The 15,763-nt window shown below is 39.8% G+C and overlaps 1 protein-coding gene across 1 annotated transcript; it reads left to right on the top strand.

The window, feature by feature from the left end:
• Positions 1-10,534: 10,534 nt before the first annotated feature.
• On the top strand, positions 10,535-14,147 carry LOC111948427 (trichohyalin-like). The gene has a single exon (XM_023961540.1). It carries the CDS (start codon positions 10,863-10,865, stop codon positions 13,458-13,460), a length of 2,598 nt encoding a protein of 865 aa, XP_023817308.1. The 5' UTR covers positions 10,535-10,862; the 3' UTR covers positions 13,461-14,147.
• Positions 14,148-15,763: the final 1,616 nt, after the last annotated feature.

A 15,763-nucleotide genomic window follows, 5' to 3' on the forward strand; every position in this document is an offset into this window, starting at 1 on the left:
TGATTGTAGTCTGACCTTGAACACATCTGCAGTGAAAAAATCTGGAAAAAGTGTAGCGCCACTTGCTGGCAAGATGAAATGACATGTTTTACTTGGAGCATCACTGCTCTGAGTAAGATGAGCCGACACACCTGAAAATGACGTCCACCTGTTGAAAAGCCATTGAAGTTTACTCTGACAAAAAACCATAACTTTCTAATCAGCGGTGTGGTCGTGACAGAGCGGCAAAGTTGGGCGTCTCGCCACGCACACAAAAGTTGCTCTCACGTGCACATTCCTTGTCCAATCTCACTGAAATTCAATGGATATGATGAAACTTCCATTCTGAACCCATGGATATGACAATCTTGGACGAGCTCTATAGCGCCACCTAGTTATTGCATGAGGCACATTCTGCCCTGTATTTTCTCTTTGCTTTGTCCGATGTGCATGAAATTAAAACTGGAGATACTCAGAAGGGTCCTCTCTCATCATGTAAAGTTTCATGGGTGTACATCTGACGGTGCCTGCGTAACAGGAAGTGGTCGATTATGTGCACCCAAATAATAGAAATTTATTAAAAATCATCCGTTTGTCTCAGGAAGCTGAGATTCCAGAATAAGATGCCTTTAATAATTTCTAGCTTTGATATGTAACACTATAGGGTCTACGAGAAACTTCATCACTTGATTTTTTTAATGAAATTTTGGACTGAACAAAGATTTTTAGTATAAATTCTGTTTAGGTTATCAGCACCAAGAATTTATGTGCTACTGCTTCCTAAAAAAATTCAGAATGATTGAAGTTACAGGTGAACTTTTAGGCAACATTTGATCCAAAAAGGTCCGAAAACGTCTTTTTAGGCAAAACTGCAAACACCTATTTTTTTGCATAACTTATCTTTCAAATATCAGCACAAAAAAATTAAAAACGGTAGGGATCTGTGTTTGCTGCCTTCCATATTTTTTTCAGACTTAAAAGTGTAACAGATGATTTATAAAAAATCCTTTTTCATCCAAAAACCTGTGTTAAATCTGTCTAGACTCCAAACAAACATTTTTTTATGGTAACTTATGTTTCAACAATCGACACCAATTTTCACAGACCTATAGCTGAACATGTCCCACAGCTCCCTGAATATTTTCATAGATATAAAATGAACTGGTCATTCTAACATCTAGCATTCTAACATCTAACATCTTACATGTCAAAGCCTCTCTCAGCCTGGCTCTGCTGAAGGAGTCGTGTTACAACCCCGCCCCCTCCTGCTGGGACCCCTGCTATGTAAATTAGCAAGCAGTGAACAGAGAGATGAGGAGTAAGAATGGCCATTACTCAGGCATGCATAATCCAAAGACAGCCAGTTAAACACTGAAAGACATATTTTTTCGGTATGTCTTTCATACATCTTTAGTATTAAAAACTCTCCAAGATGAATGTGCCTGACTCCACCTGCAGGTGGATCACAGACTTCCTGACGGACAGACAGCAGTATGTGAGGCTGGGGAAGCTCGTCTCAGATACTCGGACCACAAGCACCGGATCCCCCCAGGGCTGTGTCCTTTCACCCCTGTTACTCTCCCTGTACACAAACAGCTGCACAGCTGGTCACCTGTCTGTCAAACTCCTGAAGTTTGCTGACGACACCACACTCATCGGCCTCATCTCTGACGGAGATGAGTCGGCCTACAGGAGTGAAATAGCCAGGCTGGTGTCATAGTGCAGCGCTAACAACCTGGAGCTTAATGCTCTGAAGACAGTGGAGATGACAGTGGACTTCAGGAAGGCCCCAGCCCCCCTCCCCCCTGTCATCCTCTGTGACTCCCCGGTGACCTCTGTGGAGTCCTTCTGCTTCCTGGGAACCATCATCAGCCAGGACCTCAAGTGGGAGCAGAACATCAGCTCCATCACTAAGAAGGTCCAGCAGAGGATGTACTTCCTGAGGCAGCTGAAGAAGTTTCACCTCCCTGAAAAGATGCTGGTAGACTTTTACACCGCCATCATCGAATCCACCCTCACGTCCTCCATCACAGTCTGGTTCGCTGCGGCCACGGCCAGAGACAAGGCCAAGCTGCAACGCGTCATCCACTCAGCAGAGAAGGTGATCGGCTGCCTCCTCCCGTCTCTCCAGGAGCTGCACATCTCCAGGACCTGGAGGCGGGCAGCCAGGATTGTAGCCAACCCCTCTCATCCAGGACATAATCTCTTTCGGCCCCTCCCTTCTGGCAAGAGGCTCCGGTCCATCAGGACCAGGACCTCGCGCCACAAGAACAGCTTCTTCCCCACTGCAGTCAGCCTGCTGAACAGTACCCCAACTCCCCCAGGTGACCCCCCCTCCCCCCCCCCCGCCCACCAAAGGACTGTCGGTGCCACTTACAGGCCCCACCATCCCAGCCCATCTGTGCTCCCACTTTAATTCACCTTACTCTACTGTATATAGTGTGTTGCTGTTGTTAACTTAATTTTTAACTTATTCTTAATTGCACTATACACCAGGTCAAAGAGTTGGGCGTCTCGCCATGCATAAATGTTGCTCTCACGTGCACATTCCTTGTACAATCTCACTGAAATTCAATGGACATGATGAAGCTTCCATTCTGAACCCATGGATATGACAACTTTGGACGAGCTCTATAGCGCCACCTAGTTATTGCATGGGGCACATTATGCCCTGTTTTTTCTCTGTGCTTTGTCCGATGTTCATAAAATTACAACAGGAGATACTCAGAAGGGTCTTCTCTCATCATTTAGAGTTTCATGGGTATACACCTGACGGTGCCTGCGCAAGCCACCGCCAAACAGGAAGTGGTTGATTGCGTTGTAGTCAGATAATTAAAAATTCATAAAAAATCAGCCGTTTGTATCACGAGGCTGAGATTTCAGAATGAGATGCCTCCTACATATCTCCAACTTAGTGTCCAGAGCCAATCACTTTTACACTTAAGGCCTACTGGTGAATGAAGCAGCAGTAATGCAGACATTTTGGAAAGTCTGGGTCAGCTTTACAGTGAGTGATGAAACCTGTTTGTCTATTGATCATAGCAGGAGCCCCGTCTGCAGTCACTGCTACCAGCTTTTCTAATGGTACCTTTTTCTGCACAAAAACTTCTTTACCGTGTTATACATTTCAACTCCTCCTATATTTGTTTGTAAGGGCAGTTCTGTCAAGAGTTCTTCTCTTGATGTAAAGAAAAACAAAAAAAACAAACAAACACACAGCTGAGCTGCACTGCTGCTGTCTAGAGATTCTTCAAACTGGATGCAAAACAACATGCGCTTTTGCAAGATCCCGGTCCACCTGATCGGCCAAGTTATCAAACATAGCTGACACATGTCTAAACATTGTAGTGGAAATTAGATCACTTCTATTTTTCACATCTTTAGGTACAGTGTTAATGATTATCATCATTGCTTGATTGACAACTTTTTAATCTGAAAAGGCCTTCTGGATGAGAAAATGAGCAGGACTAAACAAAGCTTTGTTTGAATTTTTTTTTTCACAATATATGAAAAAATATCTGTCCTTAAAGGAAACAGATTACAGCCCCCCCACCCACCTTTCGCCGACAGGCTGCTGTCATGTTAAATGTGGCTTGCAGGTCCAGAATGCAGAAGGAAGAACGACACAAAACGGCTCGAGCAGGGCGTTGCTCATTCACTCACTCGTTCATGCTATATGCAAAAGTCTTTGTCCCTTAAGGCAACAGATTACAGTACCCCCCCCCCCCCCCCCACAGGCTGCTTTCCTATTGACATTAGCTTGAAGCTCCAGAATGGACAAGAAAGAACGACGAGAATGGCTCGAGCAGGGCGTTGCTCACGGGGCGGTCGCTCGTGCCAGGCGGTCGCACGTGCTCGGGCCCGCTAAATGCTACTTGTAGCTTTAATTTATACATTATTTCTGCTTTAGAAATGACTGATGTACAACATCCACTTGCACTGTTTTCTCAAACTATAATTACATCAAAATATGGGATCTGCTTTAAACTATAATTCGATAACATAATACATCAATTCTTTAACACCAATACTAAGTAATCTTGGAAATATCAAAACAAACATACAAACTAAGCTAAACATTGTAAACATTATTTTTTAAGGGAGTGCGGGTCCAAACCATCAAATACTTATAATTAATGTCAACTATACTGAACTAAATCATGGTAATTAGGAAATACAAATAAATTAGATAGAGAAATGTATTCAAAATAAAAACTGAAACTCAAAACTAAAATTGAAATTATTTCAAAATGTGGTTTTGAAATTATTTTACACAAAAAAGTATTTGACCTACACTACCTTAAAAATCTTTTTTTTCCAGCCAAGACCACTTCAATTTGTTTTTTATCGTCTTCTCACAACTGAGGTCGTGACCACGCACAATAATGACGATGCCTGCCATTATTTTAACACAAATTTGATCGCAAACTCTTCAGATGTGTTTGTGAAAGTTTAGCGTGGGTCCGCCAGTTTTGGTCTCTAGGGAAGCAAGTCACGCTGACCACGTGGTGCAGACAGAGCCAATCAGACCCGTCGACGCATCCGAAAGCAACTAAAACGTCCCGTCATTGGTCAATTAGGCCGGGAAGACGAGAGATGGCCACGGCCATAGAGGAAGCGATCTGCGGAGAAATATAGAAAATAAAGCTAAAATTAGCTGATTTCAGACCATTTTTTAATCCGGAAAGCGATTTGTCCGTAGAGATCAGGTCTTTATTTCCCGGAAAGTACGTTCGGTTTGCTCAAAAACCCGGATTTCCGGGAATTCCCGGAAGACTTTCATCACTGCTCCTTCCAAAGGGTCACAAGGAGCATTGATGGCTGCCACATAAGAAATAAAGGCCCTAAAAGAAAATGCAGCTTGTTATTTTAACAGGAAGCTTTTTTATTCCATTAAAATGCATGCTGTATGTGACTCTAATGCCAAATTTATAGATATTTTTGTTGGGAATCCAGGATCAATCCATGATTCACGGGTTCTACGTAAAAGCCCAATTTATGTAAATCAAACAAACCCACCTGAAGGATCCTTTTGGGTGATGGTGGGTATCCCTGCATTGCACATCCCATCATGCTGCTGACACCCTACAGGGAACCCATGAGGAATGCCATTGAGGCAGTTACAACCAGAACCACTCCAGAACACGCTCTGTTGTGAAGAGAGCATTTGGCATGATAAATATGAGGAGGAGAGCAATATTTCTGGGGGCACTGGAAGTAAAACCAACCTTTGCAATGAAAATCATTGCCTGCAGTTCAATTCTGCACATTCTGTGCATCAGCAAAGGGGACTGCTTAGCCACAGATGTTGAGCCACAGCAGGACAACACCAGGAACATGCAGGACGAGCAGAGTCACGTCCGTCTGCAAGGACAAATCTTTGCTTTCCTTTCAGCTCCAACTGTGACACACATGACTCTAGAAGACCAGGATTATTGTTAACATGTATAAAAATAAATATTAACATATAAAACGAAATTCTAAATATGTACATCTGATATTTATATGAAAATCCTTTTAAGATTGTTAAAAATAGCTCAGATTTAAATAATACATGTAAATTATTCATTTTTGTTCATACATTTATTAAACAAATTGGAAAAACAATGGCTGCATTACATTTTAGAACAATAATTTCAACTCAAGTAAACTTAACAGACTCTCCTGTCGCTGTTCCTCCCTTCTAGCCCTTTCCTCCTCTCTCTTCTGGGTCTTTAACATAAACCTTTAACCCAGTACGACAACGATTAACCGTTTATTAAAATGAAGTCAAATCTGATCATATGTCTCTACCCATCTGGCACGAGCTAGCTTGAAAACAAACAGGCTATCTTTCTCCATCCGCAAATGGATCGGATTTTCCTCATCCTCGTCTGTCCCTACATATATGAACACATTTAAAACATGTGTTAATAACTTGTGACTACGGTTAGAAGTCACTGCTTTTTGATGTAATATCTAGCGTTTGTTTTTAGCCTTCGGCGCTAATTCGCGTTAGCTTTAGCATTACTGAAATTGATGAGCTTCAAAACAATCTAGGTTGTTGATTGAGGAATATAACATATTAAACACATCATCTTAAGTATTTACAAATATATTTTACAACAGATACTGGATATTTTTTAATATACTTACACGTTTCGGTGGTTTTCCTTGCGCAACCGGCTGCCATTTTCGAATGATTCAGACGAATGATTATCTCGCGATAATCAGCCAACTTCCGTTTCTACTGAAATGCCTTCCGTTTCTGTCGAAAATTTCAGTAGTGTATGTGAGAGCGTTTTGGATAGTGTATGTGAGAGCATTTTCACATGTGTATGTGAGAGGATTTTCACATGTGTATGTGAGAGGATTTTCACATGTGTATGTGAGAGGATTTTCACATGTGTATGTGAGAGCATTTTCAGTAGTGTATGTGAGAGCATTTTCAGTAGTGTGTGTAAGAGCATTTTCAGTAGTGTGTGTAAGAGCATTTTCACATGTGTATGTGAGAGGATTTTCACATGTGTATGTGAGAGCATTTTCAGTAGTGTATGTGAGAGCATTTTCAGTAGTGTATGTGAGAGCATTTTCACATGTGTATGTGAGAGCATTTTCACATGTGTATGTGAGAGATTTCACATGTGTATGTGAGAGATTTCACATGTGTATGTGAGAGATTTCACATGTGTATGTGAATGCTAATTCTGAATTATGTCCTACACGGCACCTCATAGTTTATACACTTAATTTGTAGGAAACATTGGGGAAAATAAGTATTGAACACGTCAACATTTCTCTAAAAAAACATATTTCTATTCCAGCTATTGACACGAAGTTTTCATCAGATGTCGGCATCAACCCAAGTAATGCACACATAGAAAGAAATCCAACCATTTATGTCCATAAATGAAGTTATGTGTAATAAAGTGAAATGCCACAGGGAATAAGTATTGAACACATGAAGAAAAGGAGGGGTAAAAAGGTCTGGCAAGCCAAGAAAGCAGCTGGAGTTTGTCAGTATTCAGAAGGTTAACCTGCCCCCTATTAGTGCAAAGTAATATCAGCTGGTATAGTCCTGATTGATGCCTTTTAAAAAGGTTTCTCACCAGCAAGGTGTTAGACAAGAAGCATTGCATGATGGGTAAAAGCAAAGAGCTGTCCAAAGACCTACGCAACCTTATTGTTGCAAAACACAATGAAAGCATTGATTACAGGTGCATTTCTAAACTTCTGAAAGTTCCAGTGAGTACCATTGGGGCCATCATCCGAAAGTGGAAAGAACACGGCATTACCATAAACCTGCCACGGCCAGGTGCTCCTCGCAAGATTTCAGACAGAGGAGTCAGAATAATTATCAGAAGTGTTCTCCAACAGCCCAGGACCGCTGGGCGTGGAGAGCTTCAGAAAGACCTGGAATCCGCAGGTACCGTTGTTTCAAAGAAAACAATAAGTAATGCACTCAACCGCCATGGCCTCCATGCACGCACACCACGCAAGACTCCATTTTTGAAGAAGAAGCATGTTGAAGCTCATTTGGAGTTTGCGACACACCATTTGGATAAACCCATGACTTTCTGCGAGAAGATACTCTGGTCAGATGAGACCAAAATTGAACTCTTCGGATGTCATGAGACACAACATGTTTGGAGGAAAAATGGCACCGCACATCACCCCCAAAACACCATACCAACAGTCAAGTTTGGAGGTGGGAGCATCATGGCGTGGGGCTGTTTTTCAGCATGTGGTACTGGTAGACTTCATATCATTGAAGGAATAATGACTGGAGAAAAGTATCGAGACATTCTTGATCAGAATCTGCTGTCATCTGCCAGGCTGCTGAAGATGATCTTTCAGCAAGACAACGATCCCAAGCACACAGCCAAGGTAACACTCAACTGGTTGAAGAAAAAGAAAATAAAGCTGCTAGAATGGCCCAGTCAATCACCAGACTTGAATCCAATAGAAAATCTTTGGAAAGAACTGAAGATCCGGGTTCACAGAAGAGACCCCCGGAACCTTGAAGATTTGAAAGCAGTTTGTGTGGATGAATGGGCCAAAATCACACCTGAGCAATGTATTCGACTGGTTTCTCCATACAGGAGGCGTCTTGAGGCTGTAATCACCAACAAAGGTTTTTGCACTAAGTATTAAATAAATTTCAGTAAGCGTGTTCAATACTTATTCCCTGTGCCATTTCACTTTATTACACATAACTTCATTTATGGACATAAATGTTTGGCTTTCTTTCTATGTGTGCATTACTTGGGCTGATGCCGACATCTGCTGAAAATTTCGTGTCAATAGCTCGATTGTTTTTTGAGAGAAATGTTGACGTGTTAAATACTTATTTTCCCCGCTGTATTTGATACACTTCGTTGTTTAATTTAACTATGAAATAACATTGTCTGTGCAATAATCAAAAACAGCAATGCAGTTGAAATACTGAAATTGTTCTTCTATTTGAGTAAAAAACAAAAGAGGGCAACAACATAAATATAAATTTTGAAAGACTCTTAAGTAACTGAATTGAGAGAAAAAAATTGATTCATGTACACAATCATAAACAACAAAGTAAAGCCATTGTGCAAATCTGATTGCTGCTGATTGCACAGCATTGCATTGAGGCTCATTTCAGCAGTTTACTCACTAAACAAAAATGCTTCATTTGTGTCCTATAAATGTAGGAATGAATCTTATTTTGAAAAAAAGGTTTTACATTTACAGGTTTCTGGTAAAGAAATCAAAGTTCTATGTGAATTGAGGGATAAATATTTTGTTCTGTTCTACACATTTCAATAAGGAGAGATCTTGAAACTGGGATTGAATATTTAGTTTTGACATAATCATAACACACTTCTAAACCAACAGAGCAAAAGGACACATTACCAAGCAACAATAATGAGAGAGAAATTCTCTGAAAGGTAGTATGTGTGCCTCCTCATCCATTTGTAGTGGATGGATGGAGAATCAAGACCTGGATGACTAACAGTCCTGCTCCTTTTAGTGTAATGCAGTTGGTCCACTACAGGTGATGCAGACAAATGTTCTTGTGATTTAGTAAAACTCTCTTAGACTGACTTTATGTTGATGATTAAACATGTGAAACAACCATGAAACATCCTCTACAAATAAAAGAAATGAAACTTTGAAACTGCAAACATTGTGAAAGTTTATGAAGCAATTCTGTTACATTGACCAGAAGAAAAGACAACGTGTTTTTCATCAAATGTCATGGTACTACTTCATTAGGATCTCTCTAAAATATTGTCATACATGTGTCAATGTCAATTTGTTAGTTTTTGGTTTGCTGAAGTAAATTCTGATGATTAAAACAAATGAAACCAGTACTATTGAATTTTTATTTTTTTATTGTGTATTTATAGCTTGAAATGCTGGAAAATGTAGTTTTAACAACAAGTGGCTTTTCAAGAAGTATCATGTGTTGCCAATTAAAGACCCTGACCAGAGATGTGGGTTCATAAATGACTAAAAGATCTGACAGATAAGAAGCCCCAAGAACATTAAGACATGGAAAAACATTTCAAAATATCTTAAAATCATTTCCTGAAGTATATGGGGAGCCATTGCAGGGATTTCAAAATCAGGGTGATGTGAGCCCGCCTTCTGGTCTTGTTGAGAACTCGTGGAGCAGAGTTCTGGAGAAGCTGAAGGGTCTTAATGTTAGTTTTTTTGAAGACCAGCAAAGAGGAAATTCCAACAGTCAATTCTACTGATAATAAAAGCATACATTAGAATCTCCATTTTAGCAAGAGAGAGCAGTGGGCGGCCCAAGCCAAATTTCTAAGACCATAACAACCAGTTTAAATATCCTGCTTAATCAAAGTTAGTTTAGAGTCGAAAATAACACCCAGGTTTCTAACTATTTCTGAGTAACTTAATGAAAGGTATGTTAGCTTCAATAGCTGTTTATCTCTTTTGGCTTAAGAACCAATGACTAAAACTTCAGTTATTTCCTAGTTTAGCTGCAGAAAATTATTTGCCATCCATGATTTCACATCGTAACCCTTGTGCTATCCTAGAGACTTAAACATTGGGAGTTGGGTCATCTAGATCCACTAGACTGAACCTTTTTTCTTCAATGATTTGTGAACCTCACTGGTGTTCATTGATTATATGAAATCTTCATCCTCCTTTGTCAGGGTAGGGAGAACACGTCAATGTAAGGGTGGGGTCATCTAAGATAGCACAAGGGTTAAATACAGTCAAAAGGTGCTTCTGTTGGTCTTGTGTCACCAGGAGATGTAACTCTGTACAGCTGGATGTAATCAGCATAGTTATAAAAGCTGATGTTGTGACATCTGATGGCATTCTCCAAAGGAAGCATACATATAAAAAATACTACAAGAAGCTCAGTAAAACAGGAAAAATGATTTATATCTGTACAAATAAGTAGTAAAAACTGTGTTCAGAATTCTAATGACTGTTGAAAATGCTGTAGAAATTATTTGATTTATAGAAATCCTGTTTGAAACAAAAGACTCCTCATTCAATGTGTTTTAGCTGCTGGAAAGCACAAAAAAAGAAAAAAAAAATTTAACAGGTAAAAAAAAGTTTGCACAATGACATCATCAGTGATGATGTCATCACTGATGATGTCATTCTAAACTTTAGATGTAATGACATCATTTGACATCAGCGGCTGGATTGTGTCACTTCTAATTTTAGTCTTCAGAGGCATCATTTGACATCATGTGACATCATGTGACATCATTGGACCTACTGAATTTCATCCTCAAGTATGAGGCATTTTCAGAGCAAAGGGATTTAGAGTTCGTGGGCAAAGACACGATAGAGAAAGAAACAGGAAGGTTTCACATCTTTTGAAAACAAGAACTTGGTGCGCGTCAACTTTTTGAGATTTCTTGACAAATTCCTTCAAAATGTCACACAGCGAAGAATTTCAGCAGACGGCCGTTTCCATTGAAGAATTAAATAACGTCACAGAGAGCATTCTGCAGCAAAATGACACTTTGAGCAAACATCTGGAGAAAATTTGCGAGAGTTTGCAGAAAAGGAAAGATTTGGACGCTTCATGCAAAGAATTGAAAAAGACACGCAAAGCTGCTATGGAGGAAAACAAAACACTGGTGAAGCAGCTGGAGAGTCTGAGAGTGGACGTGGAAAAACAGATCCACGTGGAAAATGTGTGTGAAAAAGAGAGGACAAAAAGATCTCAGGCCTTGGAAAGTAACCAAGACCTGGAAACAATAATAGCCTCTCTTCAGGACAGACTTCAGCAGCTGCAAGAAATGGAACTAGAAATTTCTGGCATGAAAGGTGAACGTAAACTTTTGGAACGGGAGAACAGAGGTCTGCAGTCCCAACTTAAGAAACTCCAGAAGAAGACTGCCCGCAAAGCACACCTGGAACCTGATTTGAAAAATGAATTTGATGAATTCCAGGCTTTAAAACAACAAACTGAAGAACTGAGGCAAAACCTTCAGGAGCTGCAACAACAAAATGAGGAACAAAAAGAGATGGCAGACAACTATCCTAGCATGATAGAAGATAGGCGACGTCTCACAGATCTGAGGGCTCAACTGGAAAGAGAGATTTCTGATCAGAGACAGCAGCAGGAGGAAACACGCCAGCTGTATGCTCGACGTGAGGAGGAAAAGAGAGAACTGGAAATGCTCAGAGAACAAACAAACGCCTTCACAGCAGAGAAACATGCACTGGCAGATGAACTGCAACACCGTGAAGCGTTGGAGTCTGAATATAAGGAGATGCAAGCACAAACTAATGACTTGATGACAACATTCCTCCCCCTAAACATAGAAGTTGCCGAGCTGCAGCTCAAGGTTTCAGACATGGATGAGGTGCAGGAAAAACTGAATGTTGAAAAGGAGAAAAATTTGAAGGCAAAGACTGAGGTTGCAAAACTAAAACAGCAGAAAAAAGAACTTTGTGAAGTGGCTGTGCAATACAACAAGCTACTGAGCAAACTGGGACCTCTTCAACAGCAAACAAAGGAGCTCAAAGATGAAAAAACCATGCTGACTGATCTTCTCAAACACCGTCAAACATTGGAGTTTGAATACAATGAAATAAAAGCAGAAACTGAGGAGGCAGAAGCTTACAACAGTCAAGCTCTGGAGGAGGTTGATTTTCTGAAGGGGAAGCTTTCAGAGCTCGAAGATGTGGAGACAAGAATTTTAAAAGTAAAGGAGGACAAATTGAAGGCAGAAGAAAAATATGAGCGTCTCTATAAGGAACTACAAGACGTTACAGTTCAGATCATGGCTCATAAAGGAAGCAATGCTGCTCTGGAGAAAGAAATCCAAGATCTCCAGAGAGAAGAACAAGAACTAAAAGAGCTCAGAGATGAAGTTAACAGAATCTCTGAGGAAAAGTCCCAACTTGAAGACAAAAAGAAGCAGCTTCAGGATAAAGTTTCAGAACTAAAACAGCAGAAAAAAGAACTTTGTGAAGTGGCTGTGCAATACAACAAGCTACTGAGCAAACTGGGACCTCTTAAACAGCAAACAAAGGAGCTTGAAGACGAAAAAACCATGCTGACTGATCTTCTCGAACACCGTCAAACATTGGAGTTTGAATACAATGAAATAAAAGCAGAAGCTGAGGAGGCAGAAGCTTACAACAGTCAAGCTCTGGAGGAGGTTGATTTTCTGAAGGGGAAGCTTTCAGAGCTCGAAGATGTGGAGACAAGAATTTTAAAAGTAAAGGAGGACAAATTGAAGGCAGAAGAAAAATATGAGCGTCTCTATAAGGAACTACAAGACGTTACAGTTCAGATCATGGCTCATAAAGGAAGCAATGCTGCTCTGGAGAAAGAAATCCAAGATCTCCAGAGAGAAGAACAAGAACTAAAAGAGCTCAGAGATGAAGTTAACAGAATCTCTGAGGAAAAGTCCCAACTTGAAGACAAAAAGAAGCAGCTTCAGGATAAAGTTTCAGAACTAAAACAGCAGAAAAAGGAACTTTGTGAAGTGGCTGTGCAATACAACAAGCTACTGAGCAAACTGGGACCTCTTCAACAGCAAACAAAGGAGCTCAAAGACGAAAAAACCATGCTGACTGATCTTCTCGAACACAGTCAAACATTGGAGTTTGAATACAATGAAATAAAAGCAGAAGCTGAGGAGGCAGAAGCTTACAACAGTCAAGCTCTGGAGGAAGTTGATTTTCTGAAGGGGAAGCTTTCAGAGTTCAAAGATGTGGAGACAAGAATTTTAAAAGTAAAGGAGGACAAATTGAAGGCAGAAGAAAAATATGAGCGTCTCTATAAGGAACTCCAAGACATTCAAGTTCAGATCATGGCTCATAAAGGGAGCAATGCTGCTCTGGAGAAAGAAATCCAAGATCTCCAGAGGAAGGACCAGGAACTAAAAGAGCTCAGAGATGAAGTAAACAAAATCTCTGAGGAAAAGTCCCAACTTGAAGACAAAAAGCAGCAGCTTCAGGATAAAGTTTCAGAACTGAAACAGCAGCAAAATGAACTTTGTGAAGAGGAGTAAACATTGGGAAAAGCCTTTATTTAGTACATAGTAGGACACAAGTAGGCAGAAACTAATGTTTAAAATAGGGTCAATGGAAAAATAAAAACAGAAATGTGGTAAAAAGTTGGGAAAAGCCTTTATCTAGTACATAGTAGGACACAAAATGGCAGACTTATAAAAAATAAATAAAAATGGGATGAAAAATAATGTAATTAAAAAGGAAATGTTTTTTTATTGGTTTCATAATCCTTGTGTTATCTTGGTATATTATATAATGCATGTGTTTGATGTGTGTGTGTGTGTGTGTGTGTGTGGGGGGGGGGGTGTTAACATAGAGTGCTCCCCCACCCACTCAAGTCGCCTCCTTAACAAGCAATGTCACTTGTTAGGGGGGGACCTGAGGGGGGGGGTGCACATTTTTAAAATACCTGCCTCCCCCCCCACTGGACAAATGCAAACACAACACACACCATTCATGAAAAAAGGGTTAATTAAGTTCTCAAGATCCATTCCGGTATTTTAAAAAAAAGGGCGACACACTGATAAGTGTGTTTGTGTGGGTTTTCTCTGAGCACTTCAGTTCCCCCCACCCAACCTGAGTGTCTTTAGGAATATTATTAGTTAGAATTTGTAAATTGAAGAAAAAAAATGTTGCAATTCTTTCTGCTGGTTGAAAAAAAAAACGCAGAAAATGAAAAAAAAAGAGATGATTCATTAATTATTTATAATCTGTCCAGACTTAAAATGAAAAAAAAAAGGGCGACACACTAATAAGTGTGTTTGTGTGGGTTTTCTCTGAGTACTTCAGTTCCCCCCACCCAACCTGAATGTAGTGTCTTTAGGATTATTATTACTTAAAATTTGTAAATTGGAGAAAAAAAATGTTGCAATTCTTTTTGCTGGTTGAAGACAAAAAACGCAAACAATAAAAAATGGATGAGATTTATTCATTATATAAAATTTGGCCAGACCTAAAATGTAAAAAAAAAAGGGGCGACACACTAATAAGTGTGTTTGTGTGGGTTTTCTCTGAGCACTTCAGTTCCCCCCACCCAACCTGCATGTAGTGTCTTTAGGATTATTATTAGTTAAAATTTGTGAATTGGAGAAAGAAAATGTTGCAATTCTTTCTGCTGGTTGAAAACAAAAAACGCAGAAAATAAAAAATAGATGATTTATTAATTATTTATAATCTGGCCAAACTTAAAATGAAAAAAAAGGGCGACACACTAATAAGTGTGTTTATGTGGGTTTTCTCTGAACACTTCAGTTTCCCCCACCCAACCTGAATGTAGTGTATTTAGGATTATTATTAGTTAAAATTTGTAAATTGGCGAAAAAAAATGTTGCAATTCTTTCTGCTGGTTGAAGACAAAAAACGCAAACAATAAAAAAAATTACAATAGATTTATTAATTATATAAAATCTGGCCAGACTTAAAAGGAAAAAAAAGGCAGGCACACAAGTGTGTTTGTGTGGGTTGAGTACTTCAGTTCCCCCCACACAACCAAAATACAGTTGTAGCAACTTCAAAACCAAACAGTGTCTGAGAGGCTGATGCTGGGTCTGGGTATTGAATGAAAAAAAAATGCATAATTACGTTTGTATTTTGAAGATTTAATAGTGAAAAATGAAAGTAATTAAATCCACTTCTTATATTGTAATTAAAAAAAAGAGAACAAACAAGAAATCAAGAAAAAAACACAAAAGCGTATAGAGCGTATAGAGAGGTCAACAACAAATACAGCAACCCATCTCACCCCCCCCCCCCCCCCCCCCCCCCTTCCAGATGACACAGGGAAAAACCACAGGGGAGTTAAAGTCAATTGATGTCACCGCCCACAAACATGTGACCCACCAGCTGATTACCTACTCAATGACCTATAATCAAAACAAATCAAATCATTCACCATAAGAAAGACCACACTGAATTCATGGCACCTACAACAGTTCCTGTAAAAAAATTAACAATTTGATAATTTATTTGTATTAAAATTAGTTTCATTCATTAAAAAAAGAAAACATGAAAAAAGTTGAAAAAGAAAGAATTGCAACACACTAAATTTATCCCCTCCGTGAACCGCCACCTTAACGTGGTGGAGGGGTTTGTGCACTTGAGTGATCCTAGAAGCTAATCTGTCCAGGGCTAATGCCAATGGCATGGTGTCCCATGACAGACAGGCTCTAGGTGACGAGTCAGACTAAGAGCGGTTCAGAATCCCTCAACTGAGTCAGAAAGAACAAGGTCCAGTTGCAACACAGGTTGCAGTCAGGCCAGGCCAGGCCTATGAAGCCTAACCCTGCTTCACATGAATCTCTGT

The sequence above is a fragment of the Oryzias latipes genome, chromosome 13, assembly GCF_002234675.1.
Source record: "Oryzias latipes chromosome 13, ASM223467v1".
In the NCBI taxonomy this organism is placed as follows: domain Eukaryota; kingdom Metazoa; phylum Chordata; class Actinopteri; order Beloniformes; family Adrianichthyidae; genus Oryzias; species Oryzias latipes.